General features: G+C 37.1%; 1 protein-coding gene across 3 annotated transcripts in view; it reads right to left on the bottom strand.

Annotated features, from left to right (window-relative positions):
* CTDSPL2 (CTD small phosphatase like 2) overlaps positions 1-23290 on the bottom strand; it is a 78595-nt gene that overhangs the window by 36579 nt on the left and 18726 nt on the right. For all 3 annotated transcript variants that reach the window (XM_037022167.2, XM_037022169.2, XM_037022168.2), the window contains exon 2: positions 13471-13680. In XM_037022167.2, coding sequence (XP_036878062.1) covers positions 13471-13656 — 186 coding nt within the window. In that variant the 5' untranslated portion in view covers positions 13657-13680. The remainder of the gene's footprint in view (positions 1-13470; positions 13681-23290) is intronic.

Genomic DNA, 23290 nt, shown 5'->3' with positions numbered 1-23290 from the left:
GGGTTATATCTGTCTCACCAGGCCTTCTCTCTGGGGTTGTCCGAATGATTTTTGACGGGACCAGATTCTTCTGCCTTTTCATGGCGATAGAAGTGGTCGCAGGCAGGTGGCACATATGTGTCAGCTGGGAGAACAAAGTCCCTTCCTGCTTGTTGATCACCTTGCCCTTCTCCGCTGTCTGTCCCATCTACCCGCACACCAGGAGCAGCCCCAGGTTAATTTCCTGAGCTGCCGTGGGTAGGGCGACCCTCGGGATTGCCTAGCACGCTGTGGGGGGTCGCAGCCATGCCGGGTGTGTTCTTCTGCGAGAATGGCCCCTTTGTGCCTTCCAGACTTTCCTCGAGCTTCCGCTGCCCGTACCGGTTACCCACACACCGGGAGGCAGTCTCTGGGAAAATCTCCTCATATGCCGTGGGTGGGGCCACCCTCAGGCTAGCCTAGGGTACTGCAGGGCATCACAGCCATGCTGGGTGTGTTCTCCTGGGTGCCCCCTCATACCTTCTGGACCTTGCTCCGGCTTCTGCTGCCTGTGCTGGTTTCCCACACACTGGGAGGCAGTCTCTGGGATAATCTCCTGAGCTGCCACTGTGGGCAGGGCCTCGGCCTAGCCTATAGCACTTTGAGGGGGAGGTGGTTTCCAGCCACACCGGCTGTGTTCTCCTGCTAGAACGGTGCCCCTTCGTTCCTTCTGGACCTTCCTCTGGCTTCCGCTGCCTGTCCCAGTTATCTGTGCGCTGAGAGGAGACTCTGTGTGGTTGCTGTGGGTGGGGCCACTCTCCGGCTGCTCCGCACCTGTGGCGGGGTCAGCTGGTCCGTTTGCAGCACCGGCTGGGGGGAACAAACGGCAGGCTGCTTATCACCATAAGGGGGTTCGGGGTGAAAGCAATTACTTTTTATGCCAGAAGAAAATGGAGTAACATCAAGAATAGAGAATGTGAGCCAAGGAGTTTATATGCAGCAGAACTGATTTTCAAGCACAAAGAGCAGTTTGTTACCAATATACATAAGCATTCAGAATATTCTTCTCATGAGTCTTTCTCTGGCATCTAATAGAAAATGAGCTTCACACAATTAAAATGACAGCAATGACATGAGAAATGAGGATTAAAATGTAGTATGTAAATGACTACAGGCTGAAAATATATAGACAAAAAACTATAAGAAAATTGGGAAGAGATAACATAAAAGGTTTTTTTCTATTATTCAAAGACATTCTGAGACAGAAAACTTGATACAATTTGTTTCTAGCTGATCTGCACAAGAAATACTACATGAAGTTCTTTAGGCATAAAATAAATAGTAACAGATGGTATCCTAAACATGCAATAGGGAATGAACACTACATAGGCAAATATATGAGTAAATAGAAAAGATTTTGGAGTTCAGTATTTCTACTATGTGCTTACTAGCTATCTCCAACAGTTATATTTGCTAAAATAATATCTAGCCATTATGATCCAGTAAATCATTATTCTGAAGTCTCAGGGTTTTTTTTACATGTATATGGAAACACAATAAGGGTGCTTCTTGTATTCTGCTTTGCAATATTAAATTTCATTTAAAAAATTTTATCTAAAACAGTTATTTCAAAACTTTCTATATTTTAAAATAAAACATAACTTTATAATTAAGAATGGATCATTGGATAAAAAAAGGGAGACTTGTGATTTCAATCCAATCCTACACTGGTGAAAAGAAACTATCAGAATTCTCTTACTCAAAAAAGGGAGAAATCCACTCCAAAGAAAACAGATGAAATTGTAAACTAGAAATGAAAATATAATACAGCTATTTTCCCTTCAGCTGCATAAATATTAAGTTGTTATTGTATCATATGTAACAGAAAATATCCAAATAGTTACTTGCCAATTCAATTGAACTGTCATTAAATAAGTATACCATTACACTAAAAAAGGAATAGTTTAAATGTACACATGACAGAAATACAAATTATTATTAAGGAGTCCACAAAAAAATTATATGACAATAAATTGGACAATCTAGAAGAAATGAACAAATTCCTAGAAACATACAACTTCCCAAGAGTGAGCCAAGGAGAAACAGACCAATTACCAGCAATGAAATTTAATCAGTAATCAAAAAACTACCCATGAACAAAACCCCCGAGCCAGAAGGATTCACCGCTGAACTTTATCAGACATTTGAAGACATAATACCCATTTATTTTTCAAGTTTTCCAAAAAATAGAAGAGGAGGGAATACTTCCAAATTAATTCAATAAAGCCAGCATCACTCTAATTCCAAAACCAGGCAAAGACACCACACAAAAAAAGAAATTACAGACCAATAACCCTGATGAACATAGATGCAAAAATACTAAACAAAATAATAGCAAACCGAATTCAAAAATACATAAAAATGATCATACACCATGATCAAGTGGGATTCATCTCAGGGATGCAAGGATGGTACAATATTTCAAAATCCATCATCATCATCTACCACATCAACTAAAAGAAGGACAAAAAACCACATGATCATCTTCATAGATGCAGAAAAAGCATTTGACAAAATTCAACATCCATTCATGATAACAACTCTCAATAAAATGGGTATAGAGGGCAAGTACCCCAACATAACAAAGAACATATATGACAAAATGACAGCCAACATCATACTAATCAGCAAGAAGCTCAAAGCTTTTCACCTAAGATTGGGAACAAGACAGAGATGCCCACTCTCCCCACTTTTATTCAACATAGTACTGGAGGTCCTACCCACGACAATCAGATCAAACAAAGAAATACAAGGCATCCAGTTTGCTAAGGAAGAAGTCAAACTGTCACTATTTGCAGATGACATGATACTGTACATAAAAAAAAAACCTAAAGAATCCACTCCAAAACTACTAGAACTAATATCTGAATACAAAGTTGCAGTATACAAAATTAATACACAGAAATCTGCTGCATTCCTATACACCAATGATGAACTAGCAGAAAGAGAAATCAGGAAAACCATTCCATTCACACTAGCATCAAAAAGAATAAAATACCCAGGAATAAACCTAACCAAGGAAGGAAAAGACCTATACCCTGAAACCTACAAGATGCTCTTAAGAGAAATTAAAGAGGACACTAACAAATGGAAATCCATCACATGCTCTTGGCTAGGAAGGATTAATATTGTCAAAATGGCCATCCTGCCTAAAGCAATCAACAGATTCTATGCAATTCCTATCAAAGTACCAGAAGCATTCTTCAACAAGCTGGAACAAATAGTTCTAAAATTCATTTGGAACCACGAAAGACACCAAATAGCTAAAGCAATCCTGAAAAGGAAGAATAAAGCAGGGGGGATCTCGCTTACCAACTTCAAGCTCTACTACAAAGCCACAGTAATCAAGACAATTTGGTATGGGCACAAGAACAGACCTGTAGATCAATGGAACAGAATAGAGTCCAGATATTAACCCAAACATATATGGTCAATTAATATACAATTAAGGAACCATGGGGAAATGAAAGCCTCTTCAACTGCTGGTGTTGGTAAAACTGGACAGCTACATGTAGGAGAATGAAACTGGATCATTGTCTAACCCCATACACAAAAGTAAACTCGAAATGAATCAAAGACCGGAATGTAAGTCATGAAACCATAAAACTCTTAGAAAAAAACACAGGCAAAAATCTCTTGGACATAAACATGAGCAACTTCTTCATGAACATATCTTCATGGACAAGGGAAACAAAAGCAAAAATGAACAAGTGGGACCATATTAAGCTGAAAACCTCCTATACAGCAAAGGACAACATCAGTAGAACAAACAGGCAGCCTACAGTATGGGAGAATAAATTCATAAATGACATATCCAATAAAGGGTAGACATCCCAAATCTATAAAGAGCTCATGCACCTCAACAAAGAAAAAGCAAATAATCCAATTAAAAAATGGGCAGAGGAGCTGAACAGACAGTTCTCCAAAGAAGAAATTCATATGGCCAACAGAAACATGAAAAGATGCTCCACATCGCTAATAATCAGAGAAATGCCACAATGAGATATCACCTCACACCAGTTAGGATGACAAACATCCAAAAGACAAACAACAACAAATGTTGGCGAGGATGTGGAGAATGGGGAACCCTCCTACACTGCTAGTGGGAATGTAAATTAGTTCAACCATTGTGGAAAGCAGTATGGAGGTTCCTCAAAAAACTAAAAATAGAAATACCATTTAACCCGGGAATTCCACTCCTAGGAATTTACCCTAAGAATGCAGACGCCCAGTTTGAAAAAGACATATGCACCCCTATGTTTATCGCAGAACTATGTACAACAGCCAAGAAATGGAAGCAACTTAAGTGTCCATCAGTAAATGAATGGATAAAGAAGATGTGGTATATATACACAACGAATATTATTGAGACATATGAAGAAAACAAATCCTACCACTTGCAACAACATGGATGGAGCTAGAGGGTATTATGCTCAGTGACATAAGCCGGGTGGAGAAAGAGAAGTATCAAATGATTTCACTCATCCACGGAGTATAAGAACAAAGAAAACACTGAAAGAACAAAACAGCAGCAGACACACAGAACCCAAAAATGGACTAACAGTTACCAAAGGGAAAGGGACTGGGTAGGATGGGTGGTAAGGGAGGGATAAGGGGGAAAAGGGGACATTATGATTAGCACACATAATATAGGGTGGGGCACATGGAAGGCAGTACAACACATAGAAGTAGTGATTCTATGACATCTTACTATGCTGATGGATAGTGACTGTAATGGGCTTTGTAGTGGGGACCTGATAATGGAGGGAGTCTAGTAACCATAATGTTGCTCATATAATTGTACATTAATGATACCAAAATAAAAAATAAAAAAAAGGATTAGGTTGTGAATTGATGTTAAGAAAATGAACAATAAAAAATGGAGCTGCTAATTTAAAAAAAATAAAGAGCATATAAGAAAGTAAGGTTTAGGTATATTTTTTCAAATGAAAAAAAACTTCACAATGTTTAGAGTTGTTCAGAGAATGAACTCACTAATAGTAACATCCCCATCAATAGAGACTGACGAAAACCCATTAGGAATTTACAAATTCAGAAATTCATGTTTCTGGAAGATTTGATCTCTGTTTTCTGATATTCCTAGAGTAGGTCTACATTTATAGAAATTGCAACTCAAAAAACTTCTATTTAAAATTAACAAAACAAATTTTACTTATAGTAGAAAAAAAGAATAAACCATTAACACAATAAGAACTCTACAAACACGCAATACTTATAAAGTGTTCAATGGTTCACAGTAACTAGGTTTTCTTTTATGATGCCAAAATCTACCACTATGAATAAACACAAGTAATTAATTTTTCTACTTATTAAAGTGATAAACTTACATTATAATAAAAAATATACCATATTTGGGGCGGAGCCAGGATGGCGGCATGGGTAGAGCAGTGGAAATCTTCTCCAAAAAACACATAGAGCTATGAAAATATAACAAAGAAAACTCTTCCTAAAATAAGAGACCAGAGGACACAGGACAACATCTAGACCACATCCACACCTGCAAGAACCCAGCGCATTGTGAAGGGGGAGAGGAAGGCCACAAACCAACAAGAAGGGAAGCTCTTCCAGAGGTCACTCGTACCAGGTCTGCAAACTATCTCTATCACCATGAAAAGGCAAAACTACAGGCAGACAAAGATCACAGAGACAACACCTGAGAAGGAGACAGACCTAACCAGTCCTCCTGAAAAAGAATTCAAAATTAAAATCATGAACATGCTGACAGAGATGCAAGAGAAAAATTCAAGAGCAATGGGATGAGATGCAGAGAAAAATGCAAGAGCAATGGGATGAAGTCCGGAGGGAGATCACAGATGTCAGGAAGGAGATCACAGAAGTGAAACAATCCCTGTAAGGATTTATAAGCAGAATGGATAAGATGCAAAAGGTCACTGAAGGAATAGAAGCCAGAGAAGAGGAATGTATAGAAGGTGACATAGAGAGAGATAAAAGGATCTCCAGGAATGAAACAACACTAAGAGAACTATGTGACCAAGCCAAAAGGAATAATATTCGTATTATAGGGGTACCAGATGAAGAAGAAAGAGGAAAAGGGATAGAAAGTCTCTTTGAAGAAATAATTGCTGAAAACTTCCCCAAACTCGGGGAGGAAATAATCGAACAGACCATGGAATTACACAGAACCCCCAACAGAAAGAATGCAAGGAGGACAACACCAAGACACATAGTAATTAAAATGGCAAGGATCAAGGACAAGGAAAGAGTTTTAAAGGCAGCTAGAGAGAAAAAGGTCACCTATAAAGGAAACCCATCAGGCTAACATCAGACTTCCCGACAGAAACCCTACAGGCCAGAAGAGAATGGCATGATATACGTAATGCAATGAAACAGAAGGGCCTTGAACCTAGGATACTGTATCCAGCACGACTATCATTTAAATATGATGCGGGATTAAACAATTCCGAGACAAGCAAAAGCTGAGGGATTTTGCTTCCCACAAACCACCTCTACAGGGCATCCTACAGGGACTACTCTAGATGGGAGCACTCCTAAAAAGAGCACAGAACAAAACACACAACATATGAAGAATGGAGGAGGAGGAATAAGAAGGGAGAGAAGAAAAGAATCTCCAGACAATGTATATTACAGCTCAATAAGCGAGCTAAGTTAGGCAGTAAGATACTAAAGAAGCTAACCTTGAACCTTTGGTAACCACGAATCTAAAGCCTGCAATGGCAATAAGTACATATCTCTCAATAGTCACCCTAAATGTAAATGGAATTAATGGACCAATCAAAAGACACAGAGTAATAGAATGGATAAAAAAGCAAGACCCATCTATATGCTGCTTACAAGAAACTCACCTTAAACCCAAAGACAATCATAGACTAAAATCCAAGGGATGGAAAAACATACTTCAGGCAAACAACAGTGAGAAGAAAGCAGGGGTTGCAGGGGTTACTAATATCAGACAAAATAGACTTCAAAACAAAGAAAGTAACAAGAGATAAAGAAGGATACTACATAATGATAAAGGGCTCAGTCCAACAAGAGGATATAACCATTCTAAATATATATGCACCCAATACAGGAGCACCAGCATATGTGAAGCAAATACTAACAGAACTAAATAGGGAAATAGACTGCAATGCATTCATTTTAGGAGACTTCAACACACCACTCACCCCAAAGGATAGATCCACCGGGCAGAAAATAAGTAAGGACACACAGGCACTGAACAACACACTAGAACAGATGGACCTAATAGACATCTATAGAACTCTACATCCAAAAGCAACAGGATATACATTCTTCTCAAGTGCACATGGAACATTCTCCAGAATAGACCACATACTAGCTCACAAAAAGAGCCTCAGTAAATTCCAAAATATTGAAATTCTACCAACCAATTTTTCAGACCACAAAGGTATAAAAGTAGAAATAAATTCTACAAAGAAAACAAAAACGCTCACAAACACATGGAGGCTTAACAACATGCTACTAAATAATCAATGGATCAATGAACAAATCAAAATAGAGATCAAGGAATATATAGAAACAAATGACAACAACAACACTAAGCCCCAACTTCTGTGGGACGCAGCGAAAGCAGTCTTAAGAGGAAAGTATATAGCAATCCAGGCACACTTGAAGAAGGAAGAACAATCCCAAATGAATAGTCTAACATCACAATTATCGAAACTAGAAAAAGAAGAACAAATGAGGCCTAAAGTCAGCAGAAGGAGGGACATAATAAAGATCAGAGAAGAAATAAACAAAATTGAGAAGAATAATACAACAGCAAAAATCAACGAAACCAAGAGCTGGTTCTTTGAGAAAATAAACAAAATAGATAAGCCTCTAGCACAACTTATTAAGAGAAAAAGAGAATCAACACAAATCAACATAATCAGAAATGAGAATGGAAAAATCACGACAGACTCCACAGAAATACAAAGAATTATTAAAGACTACTATGAAAACCTATATGCCAACAAGCTGGAAAACCTAGAAGAAATGGACAAATTCCTAGAAAAATACAACCTCCCAAGACTGACCAAGGAAGAAATACAAAAGTTAAACAAACCAATCACGAGCAAAGAAATTGAAACGGTAATCAAAAGACTACCCAAGAACAAAACACCGGGGCCGGACGGGTTTACCTCGGAATTTTATCAGACACACAGAGAAGACATAATACCCACTCTCCTTAAAGTGTTCCAAAAAATAGAAGAAGAGGGAATACTCCCAAACTCATTCTATGAAGCCAACATCACCCTAATACCAAAACCAGGAAAAGACCCCACCAAAAAAGAAAATTACAGACCAATATCCCTGATGAATGTAGATGCAAAAATACTCAATAAAATATTAGCAAACAGAATTCAACAGTATATCAAAAGGATCATACACCATGACCAAGTGGGATTCATCCCAGGGATGCAAGGATGGTACTACATTCGAAAATCCATCAACATCATCCACCACATCAACAAAAAGAAAGACAAAAACCACATGATCATCTCCATAGATGCTGAAAAAGCATTTGACAAAATTCAACATCCATTCATGATAAAAACTCTCAGCAAAATGGGAATAGAGGGCAAGTACCTCAACATAATAAAGGCCATATATGATAAACCCACAGCCAGCATTATACTGAACAGCGAGAAGCTGAAAGCATTTCCTCTGAGATCGGGAACCAGACAGGGATGCCCACTCTCCCCACTGTTATTTAACATAGTACTGGAGGTCCTAGCCACGGCAATCAGACAAAACAAAGAAATACAAGGTATCCAGATTGGTAAAGAAGAAGTTAAACTGTCACTATTTGCAGATGATATGATACTGTACATAAAAAACCCTAAAGACTCCACTCCAAAACTACTAGAACTGATATCGGAATACAGCAAAGTTGCAGGATACAAAATTAACACACAGAAATCTGTAGCTTTCCTATACACTAACAACGAATCAATAGAAAGAGAAATCAGGAAAACAATTCCATTCACCATTGCATCAAAAAGAATAAAATACCTAGGAATAAACCTAACCAAAGAGGTGAAAGACTTATACTCTCAAAACTATAAGTCACTCTTAAGAGAAATTAAAGGGGACACTAATAAATGGAAACTCATCCCATGCTCATGGCTAGGAAGAATTAATATTGTCAAAATGGCCATCCTGCCCAAAGCAATACACAGATGTGATGCAATCCCTCTCAAATTACCAGCAATATTCTTCAATGAATCGGAACAAATAATTCAAAAATTCATATGGAAACACCAAAGACCCCGAATAGCCAAAGCAATCCTGAAAAAGAATAAAGTAGGGGGGATCTCACTCCCCAACTTCAAGCTCTACTACAAAGCCATAGTAATCAAGACAATTTGGTACTGGCACAAGAACAGAGCCACAGACCAGTGGAACAGATCAGAGACTCCAGACATTAACCCAAACAAATATGGTCAATTAATATTTGATAAAGGAGCCAAGGACATACAATGGCAAAATGACAGTATCTTCAACAGATGGTGTTGGCAAAACTGGACAGCTACATGTAGGAGAATGAAACTGGACCATTGTCTAACCCCATATACAAAGGTAAACTCAAAATGGATCAAAGACCTGAATGTAAGTCACGAAACCATTAAACTCTTGGAAAAAAACATAGGCAAAAACCTCTTAGACATAAACATGAGTGACCTCTTCTTGAACATATCTCCCGGGCAAGGAAAACAACAGCAAAAATGAGCAAGTGGGACTACATTAAGCTGAAAAGCTTCTGTATAGCAAAAGACACCATCAATAGAACAAAAAGGAACCCTACAGTATGGGAGAATATATTTGAAAATGACAGATCCGATAAAGGCTTGACGTCCAGAATATATAAAGAGCTCACGCCTCAACAAACAAAAAACAAATAACCCAATTAAAAAATGGGCAGAGGAACTGAACAGACAGTTCTCTAAAAAAGAAATACAGATGGCCAAGAGACACATGAAAAGATGCTCCACATCGCTAATTATCAGAGAAATGCAAATTAAAACTACAATGAGGTATCACCTCACACCAATAAGGATAGCTGCCATCCAAAAGACAAACAACAACAAATGTTGGCGAGGCTGTGGAGAAAGGGGAACCCTCCTACACTGCTGGTGGGAATGCCAATTAGTTCAACCATTGTGGAAAGCAGTTTGGAGGTTCATCAAAATGCTCAAAACAGACCTACCATTTGACCCAGAAATTCCTCCTAGGAATTTACCCTAAGAACGCAGCAATCAAGTTTGAGAAAGACAGATGCACCCATATGTTTATCACAGCACTATATACAATAGCCAAGAATTGGAAGCAACCTAAATGTCCATCGGTAGATGAATGGATAAAGAAGATGTGGTACATATACACAATGGAATACTACTCAGCCATAAGAAGTAGAAAAATCCAATCATTTGCAGCAACATGGATGGAGCTGGAGAGTATTAAGCTCAGTGAAATAAGCCAAGCGGAGAAAGAGAAATACCAAATGATTTCACTCATCTGAGGAGTATAAGAACAAAGGAAAAACTGAAGGAACAAAACAGCAGCAGAATTACAGAACCCAAAAATGGACTAACAGGTACCAAAGGGAAAGGAACTGGGGAGGATGGGTGGGCAGGGAGGGATAAGGGGGGGAAGAAGAAGGGGGGTATTAAGATTAGTATGCTTGGGGGGGGAGGAAGAAAGGGGAGGGTGGGCTGCACAACACAGAGAGGACAAGTAGGGATTCTACAACATTTTGCTAAGCTGATGGACAGTAACCGTAATGTGGTTGTTAGGGGGGACCTGATATAGGGGAGAGCATAGTAAACATAGTATTCTTCATGTAAGTGTAGATTAAAGATTAAAAAAAAAAAAGAAAGAAAGAAAGAAAAGGGGGATTACTCCTTGATAGGATAAAACTATTGGTAAATCAAAGATCAACGCATGCTTTAAATATCCTTAATGTTGATCACTTAAAGGGTGTCAGATGATCAGCTATGGAGGTACTCTTTTCTGATAATATTCCTTTCTCTTAATAAAAAAAAAAAAAAAGCAGTCCCTGTGTGCTGACCTCCAATGAGTTCTGCACAGTGGTATAGAGGGCATGTCAAAGTGTGGGCAAAGGGTCTGTTTGTTTCTATGCAGAAGATCAAGGCCTAGCTTGGATACCCAGAAAATGAACTAAGATACGATATGAGGAGGAGCTTCCGGCATCAGCACTCTCTGGAGGACTCGTGCTGGGGGATGATCATCAAAAAGCCTCCACAGGGATCCGTGCGATGCTGCGGTCGTGGCTGCGTCCACCCAACCGTTTCGTGGGCTTGCCATTGGAATGAGGAGGGAGATGTCTAGGCTGGCATGTGCATACAGTGAGACAACGAATTTGATCGGATCTGTACTGTTGGAACTCAACCACGAGTTGGGAGGGGTGCAAGTTGTAGCACTCCAAAATCTTATGACTATAGACTATCTACGGTTAAAAGGACATATGGGAGGTGAACAGATCCCGTAAATGGGCTGCTTTAATTTGTCTGATTTCTCTCAGACTGTTCAAGTACAGTTGGACAATATCCATCATATCATAGACAAATTTTCACAAATGCCTAGGGTGCCTAAATGGTTTTCTTGGCTTCACTGGACATGGATGGTAATTATAGATTTGCTTTGTTTATGTCACCGTATTCCTATTATGTTAATATGTGTGTACAAATTAGTTAGTAGTTTAAAACCTATACATACTTAAGGTACTCTACAAGAAGATATGTCAAAGAAATAATCAATCCTCCCATGTTTTCTTCCATATGCTACCTCTATAGCTTTTCTTCTTCCTTCCTAATTACAACCCTTAAATAGAATTCGTGTCTCATATCGAAGTTACCGAGTATCATAATTCCTCCAGGTGGCAAAGATACCTCGAGACAAGTGCTGGGCATAGAAGCCACAGGGCATAAATCTGCAAAGAAGTAAAAAGCTAACCGTTTCAAACAGTATGGCTTCTCTCTCACTTACCAACTTTACATTTCCCTGTATCGCCCCGGAAGATGACTGGTTAGCCAGAGACGGGTAAGATTCCTCAAGGGAGGAACAACCTAAGACAGGCACAGTTGCAGGGGGGCCATCAGGTGAGAAATTGGGGATCAACAGAGGTGAGGCTCAGAACCTCATTCCCCCTGCTTTGAGAGAAATCTTCTGCATCCGTGGATGGTTTATTGCCCTTGTCTAGCTTGGATTAACACATAGTATACAGGCACACACCTGATCATCTACAGTTGCTGTCCTACAACACTAAACTATGTTTTCTACCTTTATCTTGCATCTACCTACCACACTTCAGCATTTTTTTTAAAATAAAAATAATAATAATAATAAAGGGAGAAATGTGGGATCAATATATAAATCAAGTATAAAAATCAAATGAATATTCATATTTGACCTGATTGTTTATAGTTCATAATGCGTGATCAAAACTGAAAGTTTCTGTGATGAATGCCCTTGTACTGTTCACCATGTAAGAATTTATTCACTATGTAAGAATTCGTTCACCATGTAAGAACTTGTTCGTTATGCTTCAGAAGATTGGAGACTGATGAGAATTAGACTTGAGATGGATTAATGATTGTACATTGAGCATTGACCCCCCTATACTGAATTTTATTGTTGTTAACAACCATTTGATCAATAAATATGAGAGATGCCCTCTCAAAAAAAAAAAAAAACTAAACTAAAAAAAAATATATATATATACCATATTTATAATAACTCCAAGAAAGAACACAAAAGTAGTAAATGATGAAAATATATACATATAATGAACAGTAAGACTATCCATTTACAAGCTGTATTAAAATTTCTCAAACTGTTTTTCCACCTGTTGGCTATCTAATCTGAAAACAACTCTGAGGGCAAACAAAGTTGTCAGCCTTAGTCCCATTTTACTGTCTTTCTGAGGCTCAGAGGGGTACATGACTTTCCTCAGATCACTAAAGTTGATCCAGAATATGAATCTGGAACATGACCCTGGTGAGTACCCATTCTTTCTTCAGTAACTTTTTTTCCTACTTAATGAAATAACACATTTTTTACTGCACAAATGCTACAATTCAGATAGATAAGAGGAATTATCTCCCTTATTCGGTAATATATTAATAATATTAACAAGACTTTTTTTTAGAAATGAAAAAAAAAAAACGAAGTAAAAGAACAAGTAAAAAGTTCCCATATTATTATGCTGAAAAACAGAAGGCTAAGTGGAACAGTTAAGCAGAATAAACAATGTTTTCCTGAATGGCCACTAAGTATTTTACATATTAATACTCTTAAAATAACAGCAAGATGTAGACATTCCCTTAAAATAGGCGCTAGCAGTATTAGATTTCTCACGTTTACACACTTAAAAAAAAACAATGTAACTTCAATTTTAATGATTTAAGTACAAAGTAAAACCACTACCTTCGGTGTGCTTCCTTTAATGAACTTTTTAATTGAAGATAACAAGCCAGTTTCATTCTTCGGTGGTTTTTCTCCTCCTGAAGGCAGGCTATCATCAACCTCTGAATATTTCCTCTTTGCTCTGGCAGTGCGTTGTGTTTGGATTTGATTTGATTGCTGAGAAGCTTTCCGTGATCTCAGCCTCATCTTTTATGGGTGACACATGTAAAACTATAAGAGAAAAATAATAATAAAGATTATAAAAATTAAACCTAGCTAACCCCTATGTGCCAGCTTATATAATAAAAATCTCTCGGTTTTTTAAGAAAGTCCAGGTCTCTAGGGAAATGATATAAGAAACTAACACTTAAGTGAAAGGCATTATGCTATAAACTTATAAACTTCCCAGGTAACTTTCCCAACAACTTCTGAAATATATCCTGTGATCTAATAACTAGAAGTAACACCAAGAGTGTGCACGCTCTGTCCACAGCACTACATTGCCTCCACCCAATGCCAACATTACATTCATTCATTCACTCAACAAGTATTTACTGAACACTTTTCAAATTCAAAGCACTGGGCTAGGTAAGCACCTAGTAAAGAGTAAAAAAGAAGGGGAGGTTTTTGCCTTCTGAAGCTCACAATTTAGTGGAAAAAACCCTCAATGAATGAATGAATTCCATGAGCATGATTCTAATAATCAGCAGTCACATACAAGTATAACAAGAGTGGCTGATCTTTTTGTGAGATTTGATCCTCCCATACATAATGATGCTTTAATAACTAAATTCATATCAGAAAGAAAATATGAGGCAATCTACCTAAACTCACTCATTTTATGGATGAGAAAATTAATGGCTGGCAAATTGTCCTAAGACTTAGAAATAGTTAAGAACACAGCCTGAAGGGGTGGGGACTTGATATTGGGGAGAATCTGGTAACCACAGTGTTGCTCCTGATTGTTTTTTAATGATACCAAACAAACAAACAAACAAAAAACATGGCCTGAATTAGAATCTGTGAAAGAAAACATAAAAACTAGTAAACGAAGAATTAAGTGATGTGAATTCAAATTCTATTTCAATCACAGCTAAGCTATAGTCACTTAACTGTGTAATTTCACCTATATAAATACATTCATCTTACCATCCTGAGGCTCAAAATGAAAAAAGAATTAGAAAAAGCTACAAAGTACAGAAAATAATAAAGCTACTTACACCAATGAATGGACTCAAAGAACGGTCTAACTGTATTTGAGGGCTCTAAACTCCTAAAAGTCCATAAATTTCTAGCAACAGGTAAGGTCTTCACTAATCAAAAAGAAGCTTTAGAAGTTGTATCTTTATAAGATAAAGAGATAAAACGCATCCAATTGGTAAGGGGAAAAAAACTATTTGCAGATGACATGATATTAGATATAGAAAACCCTAAAGACTGCACCAAAAACCTATTAGAACAACCAGATTCACCAAAGATGCAGGATACAAAATTAATACACAGAAATCTGCTGCATTCCTATATACTAAAAACAAACTAGCAGAAAGAGAAATCAGGAAAACAATTCCATTTACAACAGCATCAAAAAGAATAAAATACCTAGGAATAAACCTAACCAAGGAGGTGAGAGACCTGTACTCTGAAAACTGAGACACTCATGAGAGAAATTAAGACACTAATAAATGGAAATCTATCCTGTGCTCACAGATAGGAAAAATTAATATTGTTGAAATGGCCATCCTGTCCAAAGCAATTTACAGATTCAATGCAATCCCTATCATAATACCAACAAAATTTCTTCAATGAACTAGAATAGTTCTAAAATTCATGTGGACCCACAGAAGACCCCAAATAGTCAAAGCTATCCTGAGAAAGAAGAACAAAGCTGGGGGGATTATGCTCCCTGACTGCAAGTTATACTGCAAAGCTATGGTAATCAAAACAGTATGATAGTGGCACAAGAACAGACCCACACACAGATCAATGGAACAGAATAGAGAACCCAGATATAAACCCATATACATATGGCCAATTAATATATCGTAAAGGAGCTGTGGATATACAATGGTGAAATGACAGCCTCTTCAACAACTGGTGTTGGTAAAATTGGACAGATATGTGCAAGAGAATGAAACTGGATTACTGTCTAACTCCATACACAAAAGTAAACTCAAAATAGATTAAAGACTTAAATGTAAGACATGTAACCATAGGACTCTTAGAAGAAAACATAGGCAAATATCTCTTGAATAAGCACAAGCAATTTTTTCCTGGACACATCTCCCCATGTAAGAGAAACAAAATAAAAAATTAACAAGTGGGACTACATCAAATTAAAAAGCTGCACAGCAAAGGATACCATGAGCAGAACAAAAAGGCAACCTACAGTATACAGGAAGAACATATTCATAAGCAATTTATCTGATAAGAGGTTAACAGCCAAATATATAAAGAGCTCATATGCCTCAACCCCAAAAAATACCAAATAACCTGATTAAAAAATGGGCAAAAAACTTGAATATTTTTCCAAAGAAGAAACACAGATGGCCAACAGGCACATGAAAAAATGCTCCACATTCCTCATCATCAGGAAATGCAAATGAAACCACAGTGAGATATTGCCTCACACTAGTTAGAATGGCCACTATCCAAAAGACAAGAAATAACCAGTGTTGGTGAGGATGTGAAGAAAAGGGAACTCTCCTACACTGTTGGTGGGAATGTAAACAAGTGCAGCCACTGTGGAAAGCAGTACAGAAGTTCCTTAAAAAACTAAAAACAGAAATACCATCCAACCCAGTGACTTCTAGGAATTTACCCAAAGAAAACAGAATCCCTGATTTGAAAAGACACATGCACTCCTGTTTATCACTACCTTTTTACAATAGCTAAGAAATGGAACAACCAAAATGTCCATCAATAAATGAATGGATAAAGAAGATGTGCTACATATACACAATGGAATATTATACAGCCATAAAATGCTGCCATTTGCAACAACATGGATGGATGGATCTAGAGGGTATTATGCTAAGTGAAATAAGCCAGGCTGAAAAAGACAAACACCATGTGATTTCACATATTTCTGGTATTAAAAAAAAAAGCAAAACTAAATGAACAAAATAGCAGACTCATAGACACCAAGAGGTGACTTGGAAATTACCATAGGGGAGGGGTCGGGGTGGGTGGGTGGACCGGTGGAAAGGATGAGGGGCATAAAAGGGTACAAAAATGCTCAAACATAATAGAGGTTGGTCACAGGGATGGTAGTACAGCATGGAGAATATAGCCAATAATTCTATAAGATCCTTCCATGTTGACAGATAGTAATTGCAGTAGTGGGGGTAAGGATTTAATAATATAGGTAACTGCTGAGCTACTGTGTTGCATACCTTAAACTAATATAAGATTGTATATAAACTATACTTAAAGAAAAGGAAGTTAGTTAATTCAAGTGTTATTATTCAACATGACAGTCACAGAAAAAAACCTTTTACTATAGATACCATATATATACATACATGTATATAATATCTGTAAAATGTACTTTATATATATAAAGCAGTTACATACATATATATACATGTAGTTTACTTCAACAAAAAACCCCAAACTCAAAGGATTCACAAAAGGAGTCCTAAAATGCCTTTTCAAATAATTTCTCCCCCCAGTCACCAAATGGTGTCCAGTTTTAAGTTGTCATTCCCCAATAAAATAAATACTGCTTTTCTTCTAAAGAATCAATGTTAAATTCTAAAGGGATTTATCATTCAAGGCTTATATTACATTTACTTAATTACCTTATTAGGGTACATAAATTTTGCCTTTTTTCTTTTGTTCTTCAGCACAGCACTGCTTAGAAAAGGGAAATTCCCATATAGCAAATGCATGAGGGAATTTTTCAAAGAGTAAGTTATTTTTAGTCAATTTCTGCAAATAATTTTAGTAAGTTTATTCAGAAATATCAGTGAACATATCTCAAACCCAAAATAATTAAATGTAAATTATAAAATATATTATATGAAGTAATATATTGATATAAAGTAGTACTTAAAAGACTAAGGACATATAAGCAGTCCAGTCTTACACAGTTCAGCTCATTAAAATTTAAATACTTATTAGTCACCTGCTACTAGAATGGTAAGGAAAAGACAATCTCTGCCTGTAAGAATAAAAAAATCTAGCATAGTGTACACATAAAATACTAGATCACTGCAAGGAGAGAGTGAAGAAGGTTCTGGGAAAGCTTAGGAGACAAATCCTCTGAACTAAAAAATAACAGAGTTTCACTGGAAAGAAAGACATTTCAAGATCATTTAAAGAAGGCAGTTGGAAAATTAAGGGTTTTTGTCCCTTCCAACAGTGAGCTGTAAAAGGTCTATTTAATAGGTCTGAAAGAGCTGGAGCAGTCAACCTATAATGAACTTTTAAAACTGACCATTCATACAACAGATGAAGAAAACACATATTTTTCAATTTCATATGGAGTGTTCACCAAGATACACCATATGATGAGCTATAAAGTAAATCTCAATAAATTTCAAGACTGAAATCTTAGAAATAATGTTCTCTGGCCACAGTTATAAATCAAAAACAAAAATATCTTAAAAATGTACCAAATATTTGGAAACTTAAAAATATATTTATAAATAGATCATGGACTTGAAAATGGGGGGAATCTAGTAACCACAATGTTGCTAATGTGATTGTATATTAATGATACCAAAATAAATAAATAAATAAATAAATCGTGAGTCAAAAAAGAAATAGCAAGTATATAAGATTTTTGAACTGAGAAATTAAAAACAAAGCACATCAAAATTTCTGGATGCAATAAACAACAGATGGAGGGAAATTACAAACATATATGCACCTAACAGAGCTCCAAAATATATGAAGTAAAAACTGTCAAACTAAAGTGAAAACTAGGCAATTCAACAATAATAGTTGGACACTTCAACAACCCACTTTTGATATGGATAGAGTAACTAGACAAAAGATCGAGAGAATTCTTTAATTCTCTCTAAGAGACATATATAGAACACTCCATCCAACAATAGCAGAATACATATTCTTCTCAATTTCCTTATGGATCATTCTCCCCAGGGCAGACTACATGTTACAACACAAAGCAAATCTCAATAAACTTAAGAGGACCGAAATAGTGCAAGTAGATGGTTTCAGCCACACTGGAAAGAAATCAGACATCACAAGGAAGTCTGTTTGAGAAAGTAACAAATATGCAGAAGAAATTAAACAACAAACTCCTAAATAACCACTGTATGGAGAAGTTATCACAAGGAGAATTAACAAATGCTTTGATGATGAGAACAAAAACTCCAAATACCAAAACTTATGGGATGCCCCAAAAGCAGTGCTCTGAGGGCAATTTATAAGCTGTAAATGCTTATATTAAAAAAAAGGCCTCAACTCAATAACAAAACCTTCTACCTTAAGGAACTAGAAAGAGAAAAGCAAACTAAACCTAAAGCAACCAAGAGGAAGGAAATAACAAAGAATACAGCAGATATATAAGTTTTAAGTTTTTTTAAATGAAGCCAGAAGTTGGTTCTTTTCTGAAAAGACCAACAAAATTGGCAAACCTATTTTTAGACTAGACTAGTCAAAAAAAAAAAAAAAAGAGAGAAGACTTAACCTACTAAAATCAGCACTGAGAAAAAGGACATTAATACCAAATCTTACAAAAATAAAAGGGACTATAAAGGACTATATTACCAACTATTTACATCAATAAATTAACCTAGATGAAATGGACAAATTTCTAGAAAGACACAACTAAAATGGACTCAAGAAAAAAAGAGAAAAGTTTAAAAACTCTTTAAGAAATTAAATGAGTAATAATTTTAAAATTCCCCACAAAGAAAATCCTAGGACCATAAGGCTTCACTGGTGAATTTTATTGAATGTTTAAAGAATTAACATTAATTCTTCTCAAACTTCTCCAAAAAATTGATGACTACCTCCCAACTCAATTTACAAGGCCAGGAGTACCCTGATACCAAAGTCAAACAATGATACTACAAGAAAAGAAAACTACAGGTCAATAAACACTTTAGGAACACAGATACAAATATCAATAAATTACTAGCAAACCAAATCCAGCAGTTTAATAAAAGGATAATACATCATGACCAAAGCAGGATTTATTGCAGGAATGCAAAGATGGTTTAACATGAAAACGAATCAATATAATACACTGTAGTAAAAGAACAAAAGGAAAAATCCACAGTTATCTCAATTGATGCAGAAAAATCATTTGACCAAACCTAACACCCTTTCACAATAAAAAGACCCAACAAACCAGGAATAGAAGGGAAGTTTCTTTACCCTGACAAAAGGCATCTATGAAAAACCTACAACTAACATTGTACTTCGTAGTGAAAAACTGAATGCTTTCCTCCTAAGATCAAGAATAAGACAAGGATGTCCATTCTCACCACTTATAGTCAACATTTTACTGTGGGTTCTAGCCAGGTAATTAGGCAAGAAAAATAAATGTTAAAAATTCAAGTTACAAAAGAAAATGTAAAAATATCTCTTTGCTGATGGCATGATCTTGTATAAAGAATAACCATAAAAGCAAAAACTGGATAAACCAGATATCATAAAGACTAAAATATTTCCTGTTCACCAAAAGACAACATAAGAAAATCAAAACACAGGTAAACAAATATGTATCTTGCAAAGTACCTGTATGCAGAATATATAAAGAAACCCTAAAACATAATAAAAAAGACAAACAAGACAACAGAAAAAGAGGGCAAAAGACTTGGGGAGATACTTCATGAAAGCAAGATGATTGGCCACAAGCATATAAATGGTACTCAATATTATAAACATGAGAAATGCAAGTTAAAATTGTTAAGAGCATACTAATCCACATCTACTTGAATGGCAAAAATTAAAAGAACTGACAATAATAAATGACAGCGAGGAATAAATGACAGTGGAACAATGAGACCTCTCCTATTTCACTGGTGGGAAAGTAAGGTTTTTTAACTTCTAAGTTTTTATCCAAAAGATATGTAAACATGTTCACAACATACTTTTACAAAAATGTTCCTGACAGCTTTATTTACAATAGTTTCAAACTGGAAGCAACAAAAATGTCCAGCAACAGAAAGATGAATATTGTGTTGATTTCATACAGTGGAATAATCAGAAACAGAACGGAACAATTACTAATATCAACAACATGAAGAATCTCACAGACATTATGCTGAGCAATGGCAGACACAAAAGAGTACACAGTTGATGACACCATTAAAAAGAAAATCTTTCAGAGGCAAAAATAATCTAAAGAGAAAAACATCAGAATAGAAGTTGCCTTGGGAAAAGTAAATGTCCTATACTGTGATAGGGGTGGGACCAATTTGTCAAAACTTACAGCTAAGATATATTTATTTCTTTCTATTTAAGTCTTACCTAAATAAACACCAGTAAAAAGTTCTTATGAATACCAACCAACTAGGTGGGAGGAAGGAGGCTGGGAGTAGATCCAACGAGAAAGACAAAATGTTAGTAACTACTGAAACTGAGTGATGGTTATATGGGGGTTCATAACACCATTGTTCACTTTGTGTGTATTTGATACTTTCCATTAAAATTACAAAAACCTTGACCATGGGAGCTAATGACGGTGTTAAATACAAGAAGAAACTGCTGAATAAAGTAAAAACAGAGTAGGATAGGATCAAACAAGAAAAGCAAAGAATGTCTACAAAAAGTGAGGAAGAAGAACATAAGCAATCTCAGAGAGCAGTCTTCCATATTTCCATATATTATAAGAAAACAGGAGATTCAAGATGGTGGCATGAGAGGTGACGCAGAGAATTCCTCCCAAAACTACATATAGTGTGAAAATCTAGTCAATACAACTAGCCCTAAAACAGCAACAGGAAAGAAGGCTGCACCAGACTGCATACAGACCTCACAAACACAGACCTCATGAAACAGTGGAACGTTCGAAAGCCTTGATCCGGCAGGATACAAGCCCTTCCCCACCTCAGCTCACCGGCAGGAGGAAGAGAAGTGGAGAGGGGAGGGGCTGGAAGCCTAAGACTACTAAACACCCAGCCCTGGAGGTCTGTTTTGGAGCACAAAACTACATTATGTGGTGCTCTGGAGGTTGGTGGGGTTGGGAAGCTGGGACAGGCGGAGTGCTTGAGAGACTGAGATTCCAGCCATTTGTGAAGGACGGGGTTCCATATCTGGCTGCTCTGGAACAAAGGAAAGGCAGGCGCTCTGAGAGGCTTCCTAGCAGCAAGAGAGGTGCTGAAGGGGCAGGGTTTGCATGGAGCTTGCTATGTGGGAGAAGGGATAGGTGGACAAGGTTGCCTGGGCACATTCTGCCACAGTTTGGGAACTCTGAGGAGCTTCGGGCGCCCCACCTCCCTGGCTACCTTCTCAGGTCCAAGGCCCCCTACTGTGACACGCAGCCTGCTGTGAATTCCTCCTGGCTTGCCGGCACCTGCTCACAAACTGGCAGTCACTGCACTGGCATAACGGCAGCCAGAGGGAGGCCACGCCTACAACAGTTAGAGATGCCCTCTGTGCTTGGCCCACTGGCTCTGACACTTGAAACAGGCGCTGCAGTCAGGAATGAGGAAACAGCTTTCTCCTCCCCCAAAGCACCTGCGCCACACCTCTACAACCCCCAACCTAACTCTACGGGCTGAGCAGCTCCAGAGACTAGAGCTTCTGGGCACTAGAGGGCAACACATAGAATTATATAACGTCAAAGGAACAGTTCAAACCAAAATCTCACAAATCCCAGAAAAAGGGCCACATGAAACTGAACTCACCAATCTTCCTGTAATAGAGTTTAAAATAAAAATCATAAACATGATCATGGATGTAAAGAATATTTAAGAACTCAGGGACAAATTTAAGATGAAGATTTAATCATTAAGAAATTCCAAATCTGAAATGAAACATACAATGGAGAGATTTAAAGCAGATTAGATGTAGTAGTAGAGACAGTAAATGGAATAGGAATTAGAGAAGAGGAATAAAAAGAAGCTGAGGCACAGAGAGAAAAAAGGATCTCTAAGAATGAAAGAATACTGAGAGACCTGTGTTACCAATCCAAATGGAAAAAAACCGGCATTTATAAGGGTACCAGAAGAAGAACAGAGAGAAAAAGGGATAGAAAGTGTTATAGATGAGGTAATTGCTGAAAACTTCCCCAGTCTGGGGAAGGAGATAATTTCTCAAGCCACAGAGGTACACAGATCTCCAATACAAGGGACCCAAGGAAGGCAACATCAAGACATAAAATAATGAAAAACACGAAGATCAAGGATAAAGAAAGACTTTTAAAAGCAGCTAGAGAGAGAAAAAAGATCACATACAAAGGAAAACCCATCATGCTATCATCAGATTTCTGAACAGAAACCTTACAGGCCAGAGGGAGTGGAATGATATATTTAATGCAATGAAGCAGTAGGGCCTCGAACCAAGAATACTCTACCTGCCAAGGTTATCATTTAAATTTAAAGGAGGGATTAAACAATTTTCAGATAAGAAAAAGCTGAAATAATTTACCTCCCACGAACCATCTCTACAGTGTACTTTGGAAGGACTGCTATAGATGGAAGTACGCCTAAGGCTAAATAGATGTCACCAGGGAAAATAAAACCACAGCAAAGGAGAACAATTAATTACTAAGCAGACATAAAATCAAATCAACTACCCCCAAAGTCAATCAAGGGACAAAGAGTACTGAATATGATACCTAACATATAAAGAATGGAGGAAGAAGAAAAAGGAGGAAAAAGAAAAAAAAAGAACCTTTAGGTTGTTGTTTGTAATAGCATAT

Source organism: Manis javanica, chromosome 8, assembly GCF_040802235.1.
Source record: "Manis javanica isolate MJ-LG chromosome 8, MJ_LKY, whole genome shotgun sequence".
Classification (NCBI taxonomy): Eukaryota; Metazoa; Chordata; class Mammalia; order Pholidota; family Manidae; genus Manis; species Manis javanica.
The sequence above is the reverse complement of the archived record's forward strand: the minus strand, read 5'-3'. Positions and strand labels throughout refer to the sequence as shown.